Source organism: Chelmon rostratus, chromosome 8 (genome assembly GCF_017976325.1).
Source record: "Chelmon rostratus isolate fCheRos1 chromosome 8, fCheRos1.pri, whole genome shotgun sequence".
Taxonomy (NCBI): domain Eukaryota; kingdom Metazoa; phylum Chordata; class Actinopteri; order Chaetodontiformes; family Chaetodontidae; genus Chelmon; species Chelmon rostratus.
In genome coordinates this window covers 19,496,201-19,510,796 of record NC_055665.1, presented here as the reverse complement: position 1 = coordinate 19,510,796, position 14,596 = coordinate 19,496,201, and the positions used below count along the sequence as shown (strand labels likewise).

At 44.6% G+C, this 14,596-nt stretch overlaps 3 protein-coding genes across 5 annotated transcripts; 2 read left to right on the top strand and 1 right to left on the bottom strand.

The window, feature by feature from the left end:
• Window positions 1-3,383: 3,383 nt before the first annotated feature.
• Window positions 3,384-7,078, top strand: echdc1 (enoyl CoA hydratase domain containing 1). 2 transcript variants are annotated; one of them, XM_041943102.1, is made up of 7 exons: window positions 3,384-3,446; window positions 4,526-4,588; window positions 5,251-5,426; window positions 5,550-5,692; window positions 5,822-5,874; window positions 6,028-6,108; window positions 6,203-7,078. In XM_041943102.1, the coding sequence occupies exons 2-7, from the start codon at window positions 4,527-4,529 to the stop codon at window positions 6,618-6,620; spliced, it is 933 nt and encodes a 310-aa protein (XP_041799036.1). In that variant the 5' UTR covers window positions 3,384-3,446; window position 4,526; the 3' UTR covers window positions 6,621-7,078. The 2 variants fall into 2 exon arrangements, with proteins under 2 accessions (XP_041799036.1, XP_041799037.1); XM_041943103.1 differs by lacking the exon at window positions 3,384-3,446 and adding an exon at window positions 3,543-3,634.
• A 1,341-nt stretch (window positions 7,079-8,419) lies between these two features.
• LOC121609919 (E3 ubiquitin-protein ligase rnf146-like) lies at window positions 8,420-12,472 on the bottom strand. 2 transcript variants are annotated; one of them, XM_041941699.1, is made up of 3 exons: window positions 12,323-12,472; window positions 11,563-11,622; window positions 8,420-11,237 (listed from the first exon to the last, which is right to left on the bottom strand). In XM_041941699.1, exon 3 carries the CDS (start codon window positions 11,223-11,225, stop codon window positions 10,065-10,067), a length of 1,161 nt encoding a protein of 386 aa, XP_041797633.1. In that variant the 5' UTR covers window positions 11,226-11,237; window positions 11,563-11,622; window positions 12,323-12,472; the 3' UTR covers window positions 8,420-10,064. The 2 variants fall into 2 exon arrangements, with proteins under 2 accessions (XP_041797633.1, XP_041797634.1); XM_041941700.1 differs by having other exon boundaries at window positions 11,563-11,680; window positions 12,323-12,445.
• Window positions 12,473-12,527: 55 nt separating this feature from the next.
• Window positions 12,528-14,463, top strand: mdh2 (malate dehydrogenase 2, NAD (mitochondrial)). The gene has a single exon (XM_041941701.1). The coding sequence runs from the start codon at window positions 12,645-12,647 to the stop codon at window positions 13,656-13,658; it is 1,014 nt and encodes a 337-aa protein (XP_041797635.1). The 5' UTR covers window positions 12,528-12,644; the 3' UTR covers window positions 13,659-14,463.
• Window positions 14,464-14,596: the final 133 nt, after the last annotated feature.

The window sequence follows — 14,596 nt, the reverse complement described above, 5'->3', positions numbered from 1 at the left end:
GCGAGCCAGTGGGAGCTATGTGCATGCACAGGTGGGGGTTTTACTGTTCAACACAACTTCAGCCAGTGACAAGGTACTAATCAGACTGCTCTATATAGCTCGTTTCCATTGCTGCTAACCACATAGCCATTGGCTATATGCACACTTTTTGATCTGATTTGATTTGATCTGACCAAAGCGGGTCCTTTCTGTAGCGTCCATCCTCTAATTAGCTGCTGAAACATCTTGGCTGCTTCGTTGCTACATTTTGAGTGTCCACAGCCTTGTATGCGGTGAGGCTAGAAAGTTTACATGGTAAAGCCTGGCTTGTAAGGAAGTTCATCATTGGCTTCATATGCAATGCATGGCTAGCTAGTCATATTTGGTCATTAAGTACATCGTTGCAGAATATTTCCCTCTTTTGAAAATAGAGACTAGGTTGTATTAGATTACTTAAGATTGTTGTCGAACTGTTAAGAAGCTAGTTAGAGTAAGTTCCACTTTTGGTATTTTTTTAGCTCATGTTTACACAGTTTAGGTGTGATTTCAAATACAAGACATAGATGACAGAAAATGGCTGCATGTTGCATCTCAAGGGTTGCGTTGCTGCAGACACATCCCAGTTGCTGCTGCTGTTCATCGGCCCTCTGGTGTCTCCTGGACCTGTGCCCTGCAGCTCCTCTGACCTCCCCACACAGGAAACCTCCAGGCCCCTGAGAGCCTCTGGCACCTGCCAACCTGCCATTCTTCCTGCCCTGAAATAGACCCTTACTGGCACTTATCTGATCTGTGTGTGTGTGTGTGTGTGTGTGTTTGTGTGTGTGTGTGTTGTCTTATCTTGGTGAGCTGGTATAGAGCCATGCTGACTGCTGCGCATTCCTGGACTTCCTGTGGAGCCTCAGACAGCTGCATATCGATCAGTACACTGATGCATCGCTTTCTCTCTCTCTCTCTCGCTCTCACACAAACACACACACACACTGAAACACACACAGGCATACATGCGACGACATTTGTGCAAGCATATGACAAATGTGTGAAATGTGTATCTCTCTCCCCCTCTCTTTCTCTCTCTGTCTCTCTCTCTATCTGTCTCTCTGTCTGTCTCTCTCTATCCCATTAGCCAGGTTGTAATTTCAGACAGGCTTCCATTATCAGCCGGAGTCTGCGGCTGCATCACTGATATCTGGAGGGATCATAAAGCAGCAGGGCTGACTTTAATCAAAATGACTGAGAGGGCTGACCAGAGGATGAATGAGAGCGGACAGGCACAGTGAGATAATAGTTTGGGAATGAAAATTCATAAAAGAGCATGAACAGTCTCGACGGGTCGAGAGTCCATCACACACCTAACACACACAGTCCATCGCTCACACACACACTTGCGGGTGACTTGGAGGCGACCATATATGCAAATTCCACTAAGCCAGCACGTCCTCCAGGTGCTGCACTTCACAGAGTGATATTTAGAGACAGGTTGCAGGCTGGCTGACCTCGCTGAATGTACTGTACACAGCAAGAAGGAGAGTCAGCGCGTCTGGAATTCCTGCCCGGGAAGAGTCCCACCGACCTTTCAGAATTCCTTCCCCACTTTTAAATAGACCGCAGAGGTGTGGACTTTTAAACTTAGTTTATAGCAGTCTTGGATGCAGTGCTCTGTATCCTTGTTGATGACCTTTTATGTTTGCGGCACAGTCGTGAAGACGTTTGGTTCCACATAACCACCCATTTAGAGAACCCCCCCCCCCACACACACACACACACACACTGTGTTTTAAATAGCTAATCCAAGCAAATAATCCCACTTTAAAGGTAATGTGAGCGATTCCTTTGAAGGTAATTGTGAAACAGTGTGCTTCCAAAGCAGATTTCGTACAGATGTCAGATCAGTGATGGTTATTTGTGAGTATAATAGAACACACAATCACTTTCGCAACTCTTAAATGTGTTTTGGACTATTGATTCAGCATGCGTCTGGAATCCTCAGTGATCCAGCTGAAACAGAAAGGTATTTTTGGTTCCTTAGCTTGTTTTCACAGATATGGGCAGGGCTCTGAACAGCGGGAGAGGATGTGTGGATAGCACTGAAGGATTTATGCTTTCAGTAGCCATAGATCAAACCACAGGACAGGAAGCATCTCAACCTCCCTCTGTCTTGGCACATTTTCCCTCCTCTTCCTGCACGTCTCTTGGTCTTTATATCATCCTCTTGTTTTTGTTTGTTCATGCCTGTTTGTCTCACTGCCTGGGCGCGCTCATCTCTACCCCTCAGTCACCAAACATGACATTTATCTCCTGTCTGACCTTCCAACCTGTCTCCTTTGCACACAGACAAAATGCTAGGAATCTTTACAAACGTCAGTGTTTGCACTGATGCCTTGGTCGGACATGTTATTTTATTAGCATGCCCACAAGCCCGTAGTAGTTTATGTCTGTCTGTGTTTGCACAGTACTATGATCCCAGAGCAATTCACACTTTTACTGCCCCTCAGAAAGGTGGTAGTCCCTCTTGGTATGATATTACATGTTTCTAGGAGGAGTTGAACAAGGCCATTTCTCAAACAAGGGCTGCATCTTCGAAGGATTTATTTTCATGGCAAAAGGGCAAAGCCAGACCACAACTATTACCCTTAAATTAATAGTAAAAATACATTTTGCCTCAGTCTTGACTCCAGTTCTAACCTCAGTTGTTATATTATTTCAAATCCCCTATTTAATATCTTTCAAAATACATGCTATGTTCATCACTCACACTTGAAGATGTATCTAAGTTGTTTGGCTTGGCCACTGATAAAACCAAATCTGCAGGCAGGCCATTGTTTGACAAGATGTTGACTCTGTGTTAGACTTGGAAGCTGCTCTAGACATATTAAGACTCAGCTCACGGGTGTCAATAAAAGGTGTTTCAGGGCTCCAGTCAAACAGAACATGCTATTCTGCTGTTTTATCCTCACATGGACACAGTACAATGATGAAACTTCATTTGACAATAGGCCATGTTAATGTAACTGTCAGCTACCTGTGCCAATGCTGTACTGTAACCTGTAGGTGTTACTGAAAGGCCTCTGTCACTACTACTGAATAAGGACATGTCTGCAGAGCTAGTTCTGCAGTGTGCTGTGTTTACAGAGTTGTGACAGACAAAGGGCAGATTTCTCTGTGCGGTGCATTGGCCAATAATGAATCTTATTACAGTTCATGTTGTGCAATGAATTATCACTGGCTGAGTGTTGTGTAAAATGTTTTTGCCCCAATGACACAATTGCACAATTAATTTGACTTTTTACAAGAGGTGTCGGTGGACAAATGAACCTAAATCATCTTTGCCGCGTGGCGGTATTATTCCGCCTCCGTGCGGAGACATTGAGGAACTACACTTGTGTGTCGACATTATCTGCTTCCAACGAGCTCCAGTTTCCAGGGGGACGATTTTCAGAGTAACACCACACCACTGTCAATAAAACAAGGTTAGCGCTAGCTTTTTTCTTGCGAAATCGTTTGTTATAGCGGCATGTTAAATATGTTTTACGAAAAATTACTTATTCATTTCCTCTGCTGCTCGTTGCATGCGTACTTAGAAGTTAGAGAGGGACACCTGAACCTTGTGTGACATTCAGTTTCCAAAGAAGATTCAATGGTCTACTGCAAAACAGCAGTTAGTAAAATCATTCATAACGTTGATGCCGCACTTGTGCTTTTTGAAAGAGTATTTCTGAGTACTTTGTGCGACTTGTTTGCCTCCTTAATGTTGTGGTTTCAACCAGAAAAGTACGGAGACCAAATGCTGGAGGTTCTCCATTAAGATGAGTGTATCGAATAGCAGTGAGTTACAGTAAATAGGTTAAATGTTACAGACCTAATCTCATATCCTGTTACACGACTTTAGCAGCCTATTATATCGCCATTGTGCTAGTTAAGGAGTAACTTTCTAAATGTCAGGGTTCAAAGGTAGCAGCTTTTTATGCTTCCTGCTAATAAAACTAATCACTCTCATCTCTGGCGTGTCATGTTCCTGTGGTACTTATCAATGCCTGGTTTCAAGTGCTCCTCTCTGTTTATATCTGCCTCTCCCCGTTTTATAATTGCATCAAGGCCTGCTGCAGTTTTTCATTTCCTCCTTCAGCTGCTCAGTGCAGCAACACACAGTTTTTACTCTGGCTAATTAGACCCATTGGTTTTCATGTGACACCTGAACAAAGCAGAGCCATTGCTAATGATGTAAGAACACCTGTGCTTTTCCTGTCATGACAAGCCAAAACATCTGCTGTGGAAAGGGTCTATCACAGTCCTGATTCTGTCAAATGTTACAGGAGTTCATTTGATCCTGATGATTTTGATTGTACAACATGTTCAAGAATAAAAGCTGCAGCTGTTCCTCTCTCAGTCATTGTGGTATCTTGGCGATGCTCCCTGTCCTTTTTAGTTTATTTCACCCCTTGTAATTGCCCACCTGTTTTTTTTCATAAAATGTCTGAGGTAATTTCTCCCAAAGAAGTTGGAAAGTGAATAATTTCTCCTGTGTGTCTCCATCTCCACGCTGCTGCAGGATGGTGCTGAGTGCAGTGAGGCGACACCTCCCGAGGAGCAGCAGCTGTGGAGCCTGGGCCTGGTGAGGGAGTCTGGCCAGCGTTGTTTATCGCCGTGCTGGTGATGGTTAACAAAGTCGTAAATAAAGGAACAAGTCTGCCGAGGTGGACCCGTGTGATTTGGTCACAAATCACAAACATGAACATTTCTGAGAGTTGCAAGATGCTGATCTATAAAAGTAATAACTTCTCTGATTCTGACTCATGACTACAATGAGTCAGAAACAGAGATGGTTCATTTTTGTGTGCTACAAGTTTGTTTGTGCGGCCCTGTACGTATCTCCTCCAGGCTGATTTACAGAGGGGTGAGGAAGTGCGTTAAAAGCATTCGTCCTCCTCCTGTTTGTGAGTGCAAGCATTAACTCTCAGTCCTGAGCAGCACTGGGCTGATTTCCATTAGGCACCCTTTCATTACACTACAGTCACACTTAAGCATATCCAGTTTGATTTAAATTAACGATCATTTAAGCAAACATCTAATAATGTAAACAACAACAGACTATAAAGACATGCTGTCAAGACCTATTTGTTAAATTTACTAGTAATGTACCGCATATTCACTGTTGCAGCAGTTTAATGAATCACAGTTTCATTTTAAATGCTTTCTAACTATAGGCTGGATCTGTGCATTGATTGACTGCGATCGATTTGGTTTATTAAACTGCATTAATGCTGTTCCTCCAAGGCTGCTGCAGAGGCAGAGCAGGGGCTGTGTGTACTCCAGCATCCATGGCTTCAGCCAGGAGGAGATCAGAGACAAGCTGCAGGCCTTTCCTGGAGGCTCCATCGATCTGCACAAACAGGAGTCTGGCGTCGCTGTGCTGACCATCAACAACCCCTCCCGCATGAACGCCTTCTCCGGTAAGGTGACATTTAACACTGTATGTTTTCCTTGGAACGACTAGTGCAGATTTGTTATTCACTGGATGATACTTGTTTGCACTTCAGCCCAGTTTATTGTTCGGAGTATTTGCTTCCTCCCAGGCAGCATGATGGTGGATCTGGAGGAGAGGGTGAGCCAGCTGGAGAGCTGGACAGACGGTAAAGGCCTCATTGTTCAGGGTGCTGCTGGAACTTTCTGCTCTGGCTCAGACCTCAACGCTGTCAGGGCGATATCTAACCCACAGGTAGAAAAGCAGACAACTTCTTCACAATATTTCTTTGCTGTGGCCGTCTGCTGCGATCAATCTGCCCGACTGCATTTCTCTACCGTTGTCTCTGCCCGTCTTTGTCTCAATGTCTCTGTTGCCGTGTAGGATGGGATGAAGATGTGTATGTTCATGCAGAATGCACTCACAAGACTTCTCAGGTAAGGGCTCTAATTTTTCTCTCTCCTGCTCCAGTAAATATCAGTGCAGTCTAAAACAGCAGCAACCAGCCTGAGCTTAAAGAAGTTTAAAGGAATTTAGCTGTTATGTAACGTGCACTACAGTGTGCTGACAGAATAGTTTTCTCAGTGCAGGCTGCCTCTGATCTCTGTTGCTCTGGTGGAGGGGAGAGCGCTGGGAGGTGGTGCAGAACTCACCACTGCCTGCGATTTCAGGTAATATTTTTATACAAGGGATTATACGTTGTGCACACTTTCATCCTAAAGTTTGCTAATAACCCAACTTGTGCTTGTCATCTCTCTCACATAGGTTAATGGCCTCTGGCAGTGTGATCCAGTTTGTCCACAAACACATGGGCCTGGTCCCAGGCTGGGGCGGCGCCGCACGACTCGTCCGCACTGTCGGAAGCCAGAATGCCCTGAAGCTGCTTGGTGGTGCTCTGAAAGTGGACCCTGAACTTGGTCTGCAGATTGGACTGGCAGACGGGGTCCTGGAGGTCCCCCAGGCAGAGGAGGGTGCAGGGACTCTGCTGCAGCAGGCTGAAAACTGGCTCAGTTGCTATACAAAAGGACCCGCCCCAGTGATCCAGGCCGTGAAGAAGGTCGTGCTGTCGGGCAGAGAGCTCCCCCTGTCCGAGGCCCTCAGGACTGAGAAGGATGTTTTTGGGATGGTGTGGGGCGGTCCAGCTAACCTGCAGGCTCTGGCCAGCAAGTCCAAACACAAATGAGTGTCTTTGTTCACTTTCCTAAGGACTTTTGAAATCAGCCAAGATGTTCAACTGGGTTGATTTGGAAAGACCTGTCCTGACATCAATAAACGGATTTAGTTCTTTCGTGTGCTGAAGATATTTGTAAGTATTTTTCATGTAACGGCTAAACGTCATGTCTGAAATGTGGGCTCTTCGTTTGTTTGGACTACAAACTTTATAATTTCAATAAATCAACTGCCTCGTTTCCTCCAGCACACTGATAATGAGAGATTGCTCATTGTCACACACTTTAATGGCTGTGCCCTCTATGTAACATTATGCCCACTTATCACAAGAGTAGGAGCTGAGATACAAACATATACACAGTGAAGCTGATAACGTGCTTTCTTTGGTCATATGCTGCTAACATAAATGAACCACCATAAATAAAAACTCCCCTGCTCCTTCAGGGTTTTATCTCAGTAACTGCAGCCTCTTGTTTACAATAAACCATTCATCAGCTGTGTTGTAGTGCCAGCTGGCCTGAGAAATTATCTTCTTCATTTGTACTCTGTAGACTGATACTGTATATAAACACTTACTTTTTAGATTCATCTTCTCAATTAGAGCACATCTGTAATAGAACAGTGAATATGCTGTTTATGTTTCCATGGGTATTTTCAGTGTGGATGAAAACACAAAAGGACCACATACTCCATCTCTGAATCCCCTTCGTCCCCATCAGTCAAGCAAATGAACAGTCTTTCCTCCAGGTCTCCTGAAAATGGGATTATGGTAATGATTAGATCAGGCCGGGCTGATCCTAACTGAAGCAGCCACATAGCAGCAGCAGCATACAGATAAGATACTGATGAGGTACAACAAGCATGAGGCATCAGCATTTTTCTGTAATGCTGCTGCATTTCTTTTCTCTTTACCTCAGTTTGGTAGGTTGGTTCAGATTATTCTGTGCTCGTTGTCTTTCATCATGGCCTTGATTATCCCCACTCTCAGTTTCTATTCTATTGGGAAATTCTTAGCTGTAGGTAAAAGCATTGATTCTTAGCACTCTGCACAGTAGCTCTCATTGATGCGTGTAATGCTTAAGCACAGGGCCAAATCAAACAGTTGAGATATACTGAACATACTGAATTATTTTCTAAGGTTTGGCACTAATTTGTAGCTAACTTTCCATTGCACATTTAAAACGAGTCCACACAGCAAACTTATAAAAGTTTTGTTGTTACAAAAGCATCGCGCACAGACTGAAATGGCGAGAACAGGACCAGCCTTGGTCTCCGGTTCCCTTTCCAGAGGTCATGTTTCTTGGCCAGACACCCAGCAGCAGCGCTAATGGCTGCTGTGGTCAGAATACCAAACACCTACAAGGTGAGTGAGGGAAAGAAGTTGGCCTCATGATGATATACAGTACATAAAAACATGTCTACACAGTAAACTCGCAATAAGCTGTTTCTTTCCATGTGTCACCTGCTTAATCTAAGTCTTATTTTTGCTGATGCCGTATAGATATAGTAAATGAGACACTGAATACTTCAGTCCCTCATCCAGTGAAAGGATTATTTTTTTCCCCAAGAAAATCTCTACAGGTGGTAATGTGGAGAAAATTGCGCCAAATCTTACTTACAATGGGCCCATTGATAGTCCTACTTATGCAACACTCAAGACAGCTTAATTTCACAGAAAGAAAAAAAAAAAAAAAAAAGCATGCACCCTATCACACAGCAAAATGAGAAGCCAAACACATCCTTTTAGGATGATGAAATGACACAATTTATTCTTAAATTACAAACCATGTAACAAAAAAGTTGCCAAGCAAAAACTGTTACACAAACTTTATTCGTCAGAATGGAAAGTCTAAGACTGAGCTGATGACGTAAGCATGTAAGAAATATAAAAATAACATAACTTGAATCTCTGCAGGATGGCCAACAGCAACGGTATGTTCTTGTTCTCTTAGTGCCTCAGACATCGTACACAAGAGGATTTACAACCATAAAACACAAAAACAAACACAAATTAAAAACATGTACTCAAACTAAACCCAAAAATACCAGTTCTCAACATCCTGCCAACCAGTAGTGTTTAAATAACTCTCTCTTCAAACATGCACAAATGACAAAACTTTAGAAACACACCAATTGAGAATACTTCAGTCAGGGACAATATGAATACTCACTAGGCTACAGAGGCCTCAACAGCTTTAAAAGGAAAACACTGATACTTCACATTAAAATGCCAATTATTTAAAGCTGGGGAAGGTTAAAATAAACTTGATATGTACTTCTATTACACGCATTCATTTTGAACTGTAGATGTAATCTCTACAGATTTTCAAATTTCAGAAAGCTGCAGCTTAATGGAAATCAAAACACAAACCCTTAGGCATGGAGCCACATGATCCTATGGGCTCCTGAGTTACATTACTATGTTGTAGCACATTTAGTGTGAAATTTAAATACACACATGCCTTAACAGTGTCAGTAAGCACTTCTGTGTCTTTTCTTTATCTGGATAAGAAACCACAATCTGCTCTGAAATGACACACTTCCAAAAGTTAACAGTTACACTTCAGAATTTTGAAGGAAAAGCTTCATGATCAGTTAAATCTGAAGTCAGGAACTCATTTCAGAGGGGAAAGGCTGGGAACAAGTTAGCAAGGATTCAATTCTTTGCAAGAGTAGTCAAATGACCTGAGCTCTAACAGGTCCATTTCTGCGTGCTATGTTAGCTGAGAGAGTTAAAGTGTAGATGATTAGAATGCAGCCGTTCATAATGATAAAGACACAGTTCCATTTCCAGGAGTAACATCCCCAGTCATGCTTTCTCTCTAATGTCACAGATCTGACTCCCAGAAACCCTCTGGGTAGCAGGATCAGAAATTTCAACACAAGAATACCTTAGAGAGGGACAGACGGCTTGGCGAGTCACTTTTACCGTTTAACTTCCACTTTTTTGGAAATTAAAAAGAACAGACTCAATGCGCCTGCAACCAAATGGCAGAAAGTGAGCAGACTGATGGCAGCTGAACACCACAATAAGTCTGACACACCTACCTCACGTGATGCTCTGGATAGACAATTCTGAGTTTTCACGGCTCACAACAACAAGCTGTATCCATCTGGCTGTTTATCAAACTGTACCTCCTGTCTCAGTGCTAGACTGTTAAGGGCTAGAACATAAAACCCAACATTGCTTCTATTGGCTGGCTATTTTGTGGATGAGTTAGATAAACAAATCATACAGATACATCCAGGTCATTGTGAGCCCAAAAGAGGCACCAAATTTGATTGCTAAAATTGAGTTGTTTACCTAAAAACATGGGAGAATGTTACGCTTGATTTCTCTTGTATCAAGCAGTCTGCCCACATCTGATCCATGATAGAGTGAACAACAGCATACAGTGAGGAATAAATTAATGAAATGGAACATAGCCATTTGGTGATGAGGACATCCATGATGACTTCACACTTCAGTCACTGTACATTGGCCATCGGGCATCCTGGACCTTCCACTGCTACTGGATGAAGAAGGGGGGGAGGCGGACTCTGCGCCAGGAGGGGCTCGGTCCTCTGGATTCAGTCTTTGCCTCCGTGGCCTACCCTCCCATGGCTCCACATGCTCTCCATCTCCCCCCTCCTCTTCTTCATCCTCCTCTTCCTCATCATCGCTCCAGTCTCCGGAGCCAGACTCGTCCACAGAGGTGTGAGGGTCAGAGGACCTGGAGGGTGAGGCCTCCTCTTCCTCGTCTTCTTCCTCTCCTTCCCCGGCCTCAGCCCGCTCGTGAGAAGGCGTGGGCCTGAGGCTAATTTGCAGCTGGGAGAGAGCATCCTCCAGAGTGGGGCTGCTGCTGCTGCCAGGCTGACCACCAAGGGAGGTGGGAGGTCTGGCAGTGGCTGGAGGGGCTGTAACAGTAGATGGGATACCTGTAGGCTGCTGCTGTACACCTGCTACTGTGGTATCAGCCCCATCAGCAGAGTTTTCTCGACCAGCTGCCCCGACTGCCCCGGAAACACCTTCAGTGTCCAAACGTAGTCCCGCCACTCCCTTCTTGGGGATATCCAAAACGTCTCTCTTCATCTTGCGCCTGCGACCGTGCTCATTGCGCCTGTACTGCACCATGTTTTCCAAGTCGGCTACATACAAAAAACCAGCAATGAGCATTTCAGCTGTTTTCTTGCCCTTGGAGAAAGCGTCCTCCAGCTCTCGGCTGGTTCGCTCATCATACTGCCACCAACCATTTCGACCCTCATAATACCAGGCGTGATCACTTGCAGCCCCGCCCCGACCACCCGCTGATGCTTTCAGCTCCTCTGGAGAGAGAAGCGTGGGCCTTTCCAGGAAGTCATCCGGTACTTCCTGTCTGCAGAGGGCACAGCGTTTGCTCTGCCAGGACGCTCCCTTCACACACAGGAAACAGAAGACGTGATGGCATGGCAGTTGGACCGGGTGGACGCAGCTCTGCAGACAGATGGCACACTCCGGTACAGACAGGGCCGGGGATGAGTTGCTGGAGCCAGAGCATGATGATTCTGCACTGTTCCCACTTCCACCACCACTGTTGCTGCCTTTCTTACTGGATGGAAGTGAGTTAACAGAGTGGTCTACTTCCCCACAACTAGCCATCCTTAGGAAGTACTGAGGAAAGGGGACAGTTGTAAATATAGGTTATGGTAAGCAAGTCAGGATTATTATCTTGTCTTTTATCAGTGCTAGGGGTTGTTGTTGTTTTTTGTCTGACATATGATCAAAAATTCTAGTAAGATGTATCATCTGCAATAAAAATACTTTATTTTACTGCTGGAGTTACATCATTTTTAGCACTCAACTGCAAGTCACTGTCACAAAACAAACATTTCCAAGATAAAGTCAAACTTAGAATTGTAAATATCGAATGACACGATAATCTATATGCTACCTGTAACCTGAAGCAAGGCTGACAGACATGATATTTGATACTTACTGGAAATGCCCTTAATGCTGCTGTATCATTAGGAGAGCTGATGGACCTTCAAACTTGCCACTGCCAAAAGGAACAGAGACAGAGCAGTCGTTGAAGATATATTTGTTTTCACACGGTCCTGAAAATAAGTAAACATTGTTTGACAATCGAACACAATGTGTCAAACAAGTTGCACTTTATGTCTGATGTTAACAGGGATTGGCTACAAGTTAGCATGAACTCACTTAGCTTTGACTGAAATGTAACTGAAGGGTTTACTTAGGTCTGCGGAACAAAGGGCTGCTGTTAACTGTCTGACTACAAGTCACGTTAGTGACCTGTATTAGGCGTTGCAAGTTTGTGTAAACCCAGCTGGCCTTATGACGGGGCTAATGATGAACACAGCTAACATTACTCGAGTCAAATCAACAGCTAACGATTTAAGTTAATATTCACATTAACCGGTGACAGTTTAGAAGCAAAGTAGTTTAGCTAATGTTAGATACGTAGTTGGCAGCTACTCAAAAGCAAACAATTTATTAGTAACGTTTCACGCACACACACGCACAGATGTAAAACACAACAGAGGGATTTCTCGACTGGCAAAACGATCACAACAATAAGACCTGTTGTAGCTAACGCTAGGTAGGCTAGTGGCAGCACTCGGACTCCAGCAAATAGACGGCGTTCATCTGACGGCGCTAGCTTATTTTAGCAGGGCGACATAAACAGCAAGAAGCATTTTCTCACGACAGAGACAACGAAACGACTGTGTACGTACCGCACTATTGGACTTTGCTGTGTTGGTCCGATGTACAGTTAGAATTCTCAAATACGGCACTGATTTCCAATGCTAATTTACTGACTTCCAATGTTAACTGGCTTTGTTTTCCTCCGAAAAAAGAGGCTGAAATAAAGACGACGACGTAACAGTACGTGCTGACGCAATTTGACGTAATATCGTACGACCCTTATCCTCGACGCATGACAGTTAACAGTCTTCCTGTTCGCTCGTGGCTAGAGGACGTTGGTGTCACAGAGGAGAGGGACTCTTCAGGTATTTCTGTTTTTATTTAAGTAACAGAAGAAACCACAGAAACAAAATGTTTTCCCGTGCCGTGAGACCTACCGTCAGCCTCGCTCGGAGCCTGTCCACCTCGTCGCAGAACAACGCCAAGGTGGCGGTGCTAGGAGCGTCAGGCGGCATAGGCCAGCCGCTATCGCTGCTTCTCAAGAATAGCCCCCTGGTGAGTCACCTCTCCCTCTATGATATTGCCCACACCCCCGGGGTGGCTGCAGACCTCAGCCACATCGAGACGAGGGCCCAGGTTACGGGCCACATGGGTCCCGACCAGCTGGATGCTGCTCTGCAGGGCTGCGAAGTCGTGGTCATCCCCGCCGGCGTTCCCAGAAAACCAGGCATGACTCGTGATGACCTTTTCAACACCAACGCCACCATTGTGGCCACCTTGGCCGATGCCTGCGCCCGCAACTGCCCTGAGGCTATGATCTGCATTATCGCCAACCCTGTTAACTCCACCATCCCTATTACATCAGAGGTCATGAAGAAGCATGGAGTGTACAACCCCAACAGAGTGTTCGGTGTCACAACCCTGGACATTGTCAGAGCAAACACCTTTGTGGCAGAGCTCAAAGGTCTCGACCCAGCTCGTGTCAATGTTCCAGTCATCGGAGGTCACGCTGGGAAGACCATCATTCCCCTCATTTCCCAGTGCACACCAAAAGTGGAGTTCCCAGCTGACCAGCTGTCTACTCTGACCGGCAGGATCCAGGAGGCTGGCACAGAGGTGGTGAAGGCCAAGGCCGGAGCCGGATCTGCTACCCTCTCCATGGCCTACGCTGGCGCCCGCTTCACCTTCTCCGTCCTGGACGCCATGAATGGAAAGGAGGGTGTGGTGGAGTGCGCCTTTGTCAGGTCCGAGGAGACAGAGTGCAAGTACTTCTCCACACCTCTTCTGCTGGGGAAGAGTGGCATTGAGAAGAACCTTGGGCTGGGCAAGCTGAGTGCCTTCGAGGAGAAGCTGGTGGCTGACGCCATGGATGAGCTGAAGGCTTCCATCAAGAAGGGCGAAGATTTTGTGGCTAACATGAAGTGAACAGGGGGCATTGAGTTAGTTGAGAACAAACAACAGCTGTGATTGATAATTTGTTCTGTCTTAACTTAAAAGGCATCTGGGTAAACCTCAAGATCTGTCACAGTGTTTCCTCTTTTGTTTGTGTTTAGGCAGTTGGGTCATCTTGGCTCAGAAATCATGGTGTTAACCATGGTCATTTTTCCTGTGTACAATTACCTTTACAAACATGGCTTTATCTTGCACTTAGTATTTGTGTACATACTGTACTGTGACTTATCTATATTTTGCAGATGTCAAATTTAAACAAAATCTCATATTTTCATGTACAGTCTGCATTATTGGGAATTTCTCTGCTGAATGAATGAGGGGGAAATACTGTCATCTTGCCTGTTGATGCAAATAGATGTTACTGATGAGCAAAAATACTCACTCCACCAATAAACAGATTAGCTTTAAAAAAAATGTTTCTTTATTTCTTGGTTTAATTCTACAAAAAGAATTTGGCTTGACAGTGTACATCTGAGACCAAAAGTTAAAGACCGTTGGCACATAAAACTAAGCAGGTCAATCCAGATTAGTGATCATCTTTCATTTCACATTTCAGTTCTGGTCCATTGTCAAACTTTATAGGCATCAAAATAGTGTAGGTGTGTTGGCCTGGGCTATTCAAATGCATTAAGTGACTCAAATTGATTAAACACTTGAATCAGTTCGATTAGAAAATGCATATCTTTGCTGTGAAGTTGGAGCAACGTGATGGTAGATGTCATAGTTTGCAAAAAAGTGTCCTGCGAAAACCAGACGAATAAATAATCATGAAGAAAAAGGACTGCGAGTAGCTTGGTTACTTTACACTGCATGTTTCATGATTCAAATAGAGGAACAGGCTATAGTAGGTAGATTGGAAAAGATGCCACTGATATTGGTTGTGGCATTGTGGGTTATCAGTATCTACAATA